Source organism: Mandrillus leucophaeus, unplaced genomic scaffold (assembly GCF_000951045.1).
Source record: "Mandrillus leucophaeus isolate KB7577 unplaced genomic scaffold, Mleu.le_1.0 Scaffold1056, whole genome shotgun sequence".
NCBI classification, from domain to species: Eukaryota; Metazoa; Chordata; class Mammalia; order Primates; family Cercopithecidae; genus Mandrillus; species Mandrillus leucophaeus.
This window is the reverse complement of record NW_012098721.1, coordinates 385,099-395,287: the sequence shown is the minus strand read 5'-3', so window position 1 is coordinate 395,287 and position 10,189 is coordinate 385,099. Positions and strand designations below refer to the sequence as shown.

At 39.1% G+C, this 10,189-nt stretch overlaps 1 protein-coding gene across 2 annotated transcripts in view; it reads left to right on the top strand.

The window, feature by feature from the left end:
* The first annotated feature begins 4,176 nt into the window (after positions 1–4,176).
* The window catches only part of NBN (nibrin), a 53,479-nt gene continuing 47,466 nt past the window's right edge, over positions 4,177–10,189 (top strand). For both annotated transcript variants that reach the window (XM_011982657.1, XM_011982650.1), the window contains exons 1-4: positions 4,177–4,368; positions 6,046–6,179; positions 7,369–7,517; positions 7,998–8,157. In XM_011982657.1, the coding sequence (XP_011838047.1) occupies positions 4,332–4,368; positions 6,046–6,179; positions 7,369–7,517; positions 7,998–8,157 (480 nt within the window). In that variant the 5' untranslated portion in view covers positions 4,177–4,331. The remainder of the gene's footprint in view (positions 4,369–6,045; positions 6,180–7,368; positions 7,518–7,997; positions 8,158–10,189) is intronic.

Sequence of the window (10,189 nt, the reverse complement as noted above, 5' to 3'; positions counted from 1 at the left end):
AAAGAGACATGGAATTCTCTGGTGAGAAGGGCACCAGCATCACTGAGAAGCTGAGTGGTAAGTATCCTCTGTAGGTCATGGTTGATGATAAAAGATGCTGTTATGGAACTGAGTTCACAGATAGGAAGGGGGATAATAGAATCCTGAAATAATAGAGGCCAGCTGCTGGTACTCAACCATCAGAATGGTATAATTATCCTGAGTGGCAAGATGGAAGTGGCAGCAGAGCTCTTGACCCAGAGTGAGCTTAAAAGATGCTTAACAGAATAAGGCATGCTTATGGGGAAAGACAGCTAACCAAGAATATACTCAATCTGTTCAGTGAACAGGTAACAAGAATGGAAGACACAAGGCTCAGAGAAGCAGCCTCAATAGAAAGTCACAGTCTCTTTCTGAATTTCATGACCTGAGCCACTTTACCAATCCAAACCCACTGACTGGTGGAGAGGCAGGACTGCCAGGAAGAAGGATCCTGCAATCCCATAGCAAGAATATATGGTAATAACCTCCCCGCACCCCATCCTACTCTCAGTCTTTCCCTTAAGGGACCTATAGCCATTCACTTGGAAAATCATACACTGAGGAAAAGAGAATGCCCACATACTTGAAGGGCTGTGGGACATGATCATTACTGATACACATGAACCCAAAATAGTATGGCTCCTGGTTAAAGCAGAGGTATTCAGAAGCCAGAGAGTTAAGGGAGTCCTTGTCCAGGTCTGGCACACAGTGGGTCCACTGAACACACAGACCTACGTGGTGGTCATTTCCCTAGTTCCCAAATACATAATCGAAATGAACATCCTTGGTAGTTCTTACAACAGTCACATCAGCTCCTTGGCCTATAGGGTAAGAGCTATCAATGTGGGCAAGGCCAACAGGGAGCAGCCTCTGAAATTGTACAGCCATGACAGTGAGCAAAAACAATATAGAGGAATGATAGATATTAGTGCTTTCTTTTTGGTTCCCTTTATATCTCCATTTAATTCATCATACTTGACCTACAAAAGCCTGACACTTTCTGGAGAATAAACAGCTGACTACTGCAATCAACAAAGTAATAAAATTAGAGCTGCCGTACCAGATGTGAAATCTTTACAAGAGCAGAGCAACATGACCTTAGGCAACAGTTTTGGGGTGTTTGGTATGATGACATGTGTTTCCCCAACTTTATCAGAAAGTAGAATCCAAAAGTGCTCATATTTAATTAGAACAAATACTAGAAAATATTTGCAAAGTTGACCCAGAGCTAAGTTGTATCTCCTTAACCTCTAGCATAATGTAGTCCCAAGAGACCTGAAGTGTCTGGACATGCTACAGAACATCCCACTGTTCTACTACAGTGATGGTATGATGCTCGCCAGACTGGATGAGCAAGGATTTGGCAAACAGGTTGGAGGCGTTGGTGAGACATGTATACTTCAGAGTGTGGAAGAAAATTCCTGCAAAATGTTGCTGCTTCACTAAATCCGTGACATTTAGGGATTCGATGATGCAGGGCATACTTTTGTGTGTCCTACTTAAGAAAGATCTGCCTACTTTCAAATCATGTTTTCTTCCACCAATATTTATTGTTTTACTTTCATATTTAAATTATGATTCATCTGGAATTTAGATGAAGTCTAATTCATCTAAATGAATTAGGGGGATCAGTCTTCATTTCTTGTGTTATGTGAACACATTTTTTTGTGTCATGTTAATAAATGGGATCATTAATTTGTGGGGTGGGGTAAGGGCACATAAGACTTTCCTTTGTTGCCCTGTAATCACCTTTGAAAAATCAAATTACCTTATGTGTTCACTTCTCTTAGGGCCCTCTATTCTGACTCATTTGCCTGTTTTCTATCCTTGTACCAAGCAAATACTAACTTGATAACTGTAACTTTATAATAGATCTCGGTATTTCATAATTTAAATACTCCAGTTTTGTTTTTCAAAATTGACTTGGCCATTCTAGGCATTTGCATTTCCATATAAATTTTAGAATCTGCTTATCCATTTTTATTCAAAAAAAGCATTTGAGACATTACTGAAGTTATATTGAATCTATAGATCAATTTTGGAGGAAATGACATCTTAACAATCTGTGAACATGATCCATTATCCTTGCATTTATTTAGGACTTTTAAAACTTTCCATCGGCCAGGTGCGGTGGCTCACGCCTGTAATCCCAGCACTTTGGGAGGCCGAGGTGGGCGGATCACAAGGTCAGGAGATCGAGACCACGGTGAAACCCCGTCTCTACTAAAAATACAAAAAATTAGCCGGGCGCGGTGGCGGGCTCCTGTAGTCCCAGCTTCAGGAGGCTGAGGCAGGAGACTGGCGTGAACCCAGGAGGCGGAGCTTGCAGTGAGCCGAGATCGCGCCACTGCACTCCAGCCTGGGGGACAGAGCGAGACTCCGTATCAAAAAAAAAAAAAAAACTTTCCATCAATAATGTTATGTCATCAATAATATTTTGTATTACATATTTTGATCGATGTATTACCAAGTACTTGATTATTTTGGTGCCATTATAATTATACATGTAATTTTCTAATTATTTTCTGGAATATAAGTATACAATTAAATTTTGTATCTAGATATTATATCTAGAACCTTATTAAGTTGATTTATTAATTAAAATAGTTTGCCAACAGTCTTTTTGATTTTCAATATAGGCAATCATGTAATTTGTGAATAATGACTATTTCTTCCTTTCCAAACTTAATGTCTTTTGGTACTTTTTCTCCTTGATTGCATTGGCTAGAGCCTCTAAAGCCATGTTGAAAATAAGTGGTAAGAGCATGTACGTCCTTGTTTCATTACTGATGTCATGGGGAAATGTTCAATAATTTACCTTAAGTATAACGTAAGCTGTAGTTTTTTTGTAAATGTCCTTTATCAGATCATGGATGTTTTCTCTATTCCTACTTTGCAGAGAGGTTTTTATCATAAATGGGTGTTAAATTTTATCAATTTCTTTGCAACTATCAAGATAATCATGATTTTTCTCCTATTTAAAAATTATTCTGATGAATTACATTTATTTTTTTCCCCAATGTTAACCCATCCTTTTGTTTCTGGATAAATCCCTCTTAGTTATGATTATTCTTTTTATAATACTACTGGATTCAATTTGCTAACACTGTGTTTAGGATTTTGCATCTATGATGATAAAGAGATTGGTAAACCAGCTTTTTTTTTTTTTTTTTTTTTTTTTTTTAGTAATGCCCGAGCTAAGATGGGCTTTTAAAGTTTTTTTTTTTTTTGTGACAGGATCTTGCTTTATTGCCCAGGCTGGAGTGCAGTGGCACATGATCATGGCTCACTGCAGCATTGAACTCCTGGGCTCAAGTGATCCTTCTGCCTCAGCCTCCTGAGTAGCTGGGAATACAGGAGCATGCCACCATGCCCTGCTAATTTTAAACTTGTTTATAGAGACAGGGTCTTGCCAAGTTGCCCATGCTGATCTTAAACTCCTGGCCTCAAGTGATCCTCTCATCTTGGCCTCCCAGACTGCTGGGATTAAAGGCATGAGCCACGGTGCTGAGCCTAAATGAGCCTTTTGAAAGTGACATTTCCCCCCTATTACAGAATGCTTTTGAAAGCCAAAATGTATGTGATCAGGAGTGTGCTCTCAGATGTTTATTTGGTAGTGCGCAGGATGTAGCCTACATTATGGGGGACGTGGGTGGTGATGGGTTAGGAAGCTACTGGAATTAGGAGGAGAGCTTGAACCAGCTTGAGACAAGTGGAAATGGAAAGGAAGGGTATTAAATACAGGAGACTGCCCAGTAGTTAGCATGTGATTAGATGAAACGGCGGCATTATGAAATAAAGATGTTAGGACAAGTTGATTTGAACTTAGAAAAGAGTAAAAATAATGAGTTTACTTTGAGGTGAAATCCTTATCTTCGTCATTATTATCACCATCCCTAGAATCCAAAAGAACACCTGCAATTTAAGAAATTGCAAATGCACGAAACTAAGTAACTGGTCAGTATTTTAATGCATTTAATTAAAAAGGTTCCTTATGTTGCTTTGGAATTAGTTTTTAAAATTCTTTTCGTTCATAATCAGGAAAGGTAGTAACCTTATATTCGGCGACCTTAGAAACCTACCCTTTTAACGCAGCACATTTCAATACCGATTGTGCTGTTCCTTTTCCAACCACCAGGTGGCGGCCAAGCGCCCAAGTCGCACTCCCGCCTCATCCAAGGCAGCCTGCGTGGCTCCCGGGAGCGCGCACGTCCCGGAGCCCGTGCCTACCGCAGGCGCCGTATCCGCGCTCGCCTGCCAGCCCCAGTTACGCGGTTGCACGCCGGCCTCAGCCCTGAGGAGCCGGACCCATGTGGAAACTGCTGCCTGTCGCGGGTCCGGCAGGAGGTAAGGGCGGAAGGGAAGCCTCGGGGCCCATTTTCCCGGTAGCGACTGCCTCGGGGGAGGGCCTGCGGGTGATGATTCCTGCGTCGCGTCCGTTCCCGCTCGGGGACGCTGCGGAAGCGGTCGCAGAAGCGGCGAGTTCGCTGTATGGCTTGCGCGTTTTCCCGGTGGCGCGGCGGCTGTGAGCCGGAATGCAGCGCGGGTGGTGGGGTGATTGCTGCGCCCCCTGGTGGCCGTCCTCCGCCCCCCCTCCCCCGACTAGCCCTTTCTCCCAGCCTCACCGCGGCGTGGTTGCAGCGCCCGGGCTGGATGGCCTGCGGGTGAGCGGCAGCCGGCGCCTAGTGGGAACCCCCGGCAGGAAGTTAGCATGGGCGGACCACACGGGGGCCACACATGACTTTTGTGAAGAACTACCGGACAGTTTGGGGAAATGACTACCACGAGAAGGCTTACTTTCAGTTTTGTTTCAGACTCCTTTTCCACAATGTCATCAGAACAACGGGAAAAGTCGATTTTTTCCCCTTCATTTCCAGCTGTGTGAAATGTGATCACATGTTAATTGGTTGCCTGTGGTGGGTGTGAAGGGTCTTGTCCTCGGGAAGTTTACGTGATGATTAGCAAAGATCTATGTAGAGACTAAATGGACTGGCAGGGTAAGAGAGTGTGGAGACGGCCAAACTAAATAAATATTATACTGTGAAGACTCACAGGTCAAGGCGTCCCTGGAGACCTGGCTCTCCTGGACTCCTTACTCTTTATCTGCCCTAATCTCTCTGCCACTTGGGTAACGAAATCACGCTCCCAGACGGAACTCCGCATGTCTCCAATGTATATACTATTACTCCAACAACTTATGATTTACAGCAATTTTAAAAGAAACTGATAATCCTTTCCCACTGATTGGAGATGCTCTCTTTAAGATAAAAACAAAATTGCAAAAAATGTACACGTGCATCTTAGTCTGGACTTTGTTGCGTTGGTCTGTGTTGTTCACTCCTGGTCCAATACCATATTTTTAGTTTTATGACATGTTTTGCCATCTGGTAGGGCAAGCTCCTATAGTATTATTCACATTTTTCTTGACTGTCTTTGTTTTGTTTTTTTTTTTTGAGACGGAGTCTCACTCTGGCACCGAGGCTGGAGTGCAGTGGCACCGTGTCGGCTCACTGCAACCTCCATCTCCTGGGTTCAAGCAGTTGTCCTGCTTCAGCCTCCCAAGTAGCTGGGATTACAAGCTTGAGTGTCTTTTTTATAGTTTCCAGATATTTTTGTTTATCAAGTTCCAAACATAATATTGTGATTGTTGCTAGGTAATACATTAAGTTTTTAAGTTAATTTGAGGGAACATTGACTTCTTTCAGCATTGCTTTCCCTTTAGAAAACTGATGTAGCCTTCTCTCTAGATAACCTTTTTTTTTCTCTTTTTTATTGTGTTTTAAATTTTGTTGTTGTTACTTCTGAAACACCATAGTTAGATAACCTTTGGTATCCTTCAGTGAGGCTTTACTGAAAACACAAGTTTGACATTTATAAAGTTGAGTAACATTTGAATAACAAAATAAAGATGTTTTATTTAATATTTGTCATACCTATATCATATATACTTACATGTATGTGTGTGTTCATGTACATGTGTATGTGTCTATCAACTTACCTTTTTCTAAAAAAAATTTGTCTCAGGAGAGCCATACAGACTTTTGACTGGCGTTGAGTACGTTGTTGGAAGGAAAAACTGTGCCATTCTAATTGAAAATGATCAGTCAATCAGCCGAAATCATGCTGTGTTAACTGCTAACTTTTCGGTAACCAACCTGGTACGTTACTAATTTTGTTTCACTAGTTTCCAGTAAGGGGGTTGAAATCACAAAATATTCTCTTGGTGTGTATGTGAGAGAGAGATCACAGGACTTGTCATTTTATAGAGCTGTGTAGACTTTTTTAATGTTAACAAAATTAAATACTTATATTTTGGCAGTGGTACCAGTGGTATTTGTTTATTTTGAGATTTGAAGTTTCTATTTCAGTAATTTACTCTTTGTTTTAGTTAGTTAGAATCTCAGAGGAAGTAGGATATATTTATTTTTATTTGCTTACTAAATATTAATTGTTTACTATTAGTTTGGTGCAAAAGTAATTGCTGTTTTTGCCGTTAGCAGTAATGTGTTTTTATGTGTCAGTAACTGTGCCAACCCTGAGAATAGAACAATGAACAGTTCTTCATGGCTCTGGCTCTTAAAGAGGTTATGTAGCTGTGTGGACACGGGCATTTCTCATATAACACAAGTTTTTGCAATGGGAATTCATTTGTTTTATTAGGGAAATGCTTACTTAGGCCCACAGCTCGTTTAAATGGCTTTGAGTTTGTTTTGATCACAAGCGTGGGTGATAAAAGGGCTAAAAAAGTACATAAATATCTGTACTCATGATAACGCTGGTGGAATAAGAAAGATAAGCCATTATTTTAATCAAAGATTGCATATATGCGATCTGAATTTGTTAGTTTTATTTAGGTTTTGTTTCTATTCTTTTAGGTATAGAAAAACATTGAAATTTCTGCAGAAAAAGCAAAATTGTTACTGTAAGTCAGAAACACTAGCCTATAACCTCATATTCTCATGGGACTAATTTTTGCAATGTGGTTTTGATACTGTAAAACAAACAACAAAAGATCTAAGAATGCAGTTGTCATGTTTTAAATGAAACAGACTACACCAAAGCAAAAAATTCTCGAATGTGTGTGAGGGGTCAGGAAAATCCCCACTGATGTACACAAGTAAAAAAATGTGTGTTGTGGGAGGGGTAATCCTGGGTTAAGAAACTTCCCTAAGGGGAAATATGAATTGTTAGTTGAGGGATCTTCCTCTCAAGGCAACGAAAGCAGTAATTTTCTGCTGTGTTGGGAGGTTTGCCACCTGCCTATTGTTTTTTCTTTTAAAACCTTTTTCTCTGAGAAGTGAATGTACTGAGTGGTAAAAGACTTTAAATTATTTTCAAACTTTTCAGAGTCAAACAGATGAAATCCCTGTATTGACATTAAAAGATAATTCTAAGTATGGTACCTTTGTTAATGAGGAAAAAATGCAGAATGGCTTTTCCCGAACTTTGAAGTCGGGGGATAGTATTACTTTTGGAGTGTTTGAAAGTAAATTCAGGTAAGAAATTTTTAAATTGATATTAAAATGGACAGCTTTATTTCAGCCAAATCCTAAAGGAAAATGATATTTCTGATTAATGAATTTAAAACAGTGTAATTTAGTTCCTACTTAGCACAGTATTGGACTCTGTGCCGGGGTGGTTAGTGCATTTTGTACATCATGGTGATGGGAGTTTGAGTGGGCCCTGAGGGACTTCATGGGAAATTACATTTCTTCGATTCCTCATTGGTGAAAGTATGTTAACTTTTGGTCATTGTTTTTTCTTCATTTGGAGTCAGGACTTAGGAATTGATAATTTTCTAGGTTACAAAGCTTAATAATGATGAGTAATTGATAATTTCATAGGTTACAAAGGGTAACAATACATAAAAGTTACGATAACAGTATATGATGTGAGCTTAAAGTTTTAAAGTACTAAAAGTTGCCATCTCTGCAACTATGATACTATAACTTTATTTAACTTATTCTCATTTACAGAGTAGAGTATGAGCCTTTGGTTGCATGCTCTTCTTGTTTAGATGTGTCTGGGAAAACTGCTTTAAATCAAGCTATATTGCAACTTGGAGGATTTACTGTAAACAATTGGACAGAAGAATGCACTCACCTTGTCATGGTATCAGTGAAAGTTACCATTAAAGTAGGTGGAATGTCTTGTTCTTATGTTAAAATAAGTTCTTTGAATTTAAGCTTACCCACTCTACACAGATTTTTTTTTAAATTACTTTAAGACTATCAGAACTGTTAGTTGTAGATGTATATATACCCACTCCGTCCCTTTGTATACCGTTTAGGCTTGAGTGGCTTTTCAGATAACCTGTTTATTATCTGAGACAAGCCAAAGCAACTAAAATTATATTTCACATTTTGTTTAGCATTTTAAAAAGTGATTCTGGTGTCCTTCCACCAAGAAGGTTATGACAGTGCATAGTTTGTGTTTTCAGTCTTAAAGCAACGCAACTAGAGATTAACTGCCAGTCTTCAAAGTTAGCATCTCATGTCTCTTCTATCAAGTTGTCTTCCTCCAGTCTCCAGGTGATTCATCTCCTTTTTAACAGGTTGACTATAGATTTGTGGGATTCTTTTAGATTAATATCTATAGTAAAAAACCACAAATACTTAGATTCCTTTATTAAAAATCCTTTAGTATTTAATATAATTAAACTAGAATTATATTTTATAGCTAAAGAGTTATTATGGAGAAAGGCTTGCTGCTCAGCTGGAACTCAACTTGTGCTTTGGTGGGGTTGTCTGTAATCAAGGGTTTTTTTATTTTTGCAAGTTTATGAAGTTGATTTTATAAATTCAGCAGCGTGATTAGCCTCCAGAGTACTAGTATATGCATATAAACTCACAAATAGTAGATTTACAAATCAAAGTGTCCATTTATGGTTTTCAGAAGGGTTGCACCTTTACCAGAATATTTAAGTGTGGGCCCTAGCACAGTCCACTTTAAGATATTACTTAAGAAATAGAGTAGGTAATCATACACTTGCTTGGTTGGTGTGAAATAAGATCAAAGGTAGTTAGATTGTCTTGAGAGATATTTTACTACGTCTGTGACAGACCTGGCACTTCCAGTGAGTGGGATGCTGATGACCACCTTGTGAATTGCTTTATTACACACACCAACATGGTTTACAGATTAACTTGTTAAAAAAAAATTCCTGATCATTCATATGCCAAAATAGAAAACCTTGTTGTTATATTATTTTTTTGGTAAGTTTTCTGAAAGTACAGTTAGCTTATATTTTTCAAGTCATTGAATGTTAGAGCCAAAAAGGAAGTCAATGACCACTTTTTTCTTACTATTAGCTACTTAAAAAAAACAACGAGAACAACAACAACAAAAAAACCTTTCAGTTCAACTTTTGTTTTCTGAGGCATGGACTAATTAATTTCCCCAGTCACGTATATTAGAGATTACTCAGTACAGTGTTGATTTGCACATTACTGGTTCATGCTAGTTTATTTCTTTCACTTTGGAAGGTGATATCTTTCAGGTTCCATACTTGAGAGACACTCTAAATCTGCTTGCCCCTATTTAGACAATGAAGTGCCCTGTGTTATTAAAAGCATATTCATGGCTGGGTGTTGTGGCTTGCAACTGTAATCCCAGCACTTTGGGAGGCCGAGGTGGGAGGACTGCTTGAGCCCAGGAATTTGAGCCCAGCCTGGGCAACATAGTGAGACTCCATCTCTACAAAAAATTTTTAAAATTAGCTAGGTATGGTGGCATGTGCCTATAGTCCCAGCTGCTCAGAAGGCTGAGGCAGGAGGATTGCTTGAGCCCAGGAGGTTGAGGCTGCAGTGAACCAGGATCGTGCCACGGCACTCTAGCCTGGACAACAGAGCGAGACCCTGACTCAGAAATAAAAAAGCATATTTATATTATTCTGAATTTTATTTTCATTACCCACTGTAGTATTTTCTAATGTTTGTCATGTTTTTTGGATGTATCATATTTGAGACTTACAGCTTAATTCACATGTGAGTTTAAATTTCTTTTTTTCCACTTTATATATACTTATTTTGTGCTTTTACCAAAAGTGATTTCTTTATTTACTTTCTCAAAAAGGCTTTACTGCATAGTTACAATTTTTTTGAAAGACAGTCTAAAAATATCTCATGTTCATCTCCTAATACTGTCTTCCCTGCAGCAGATGTTACAT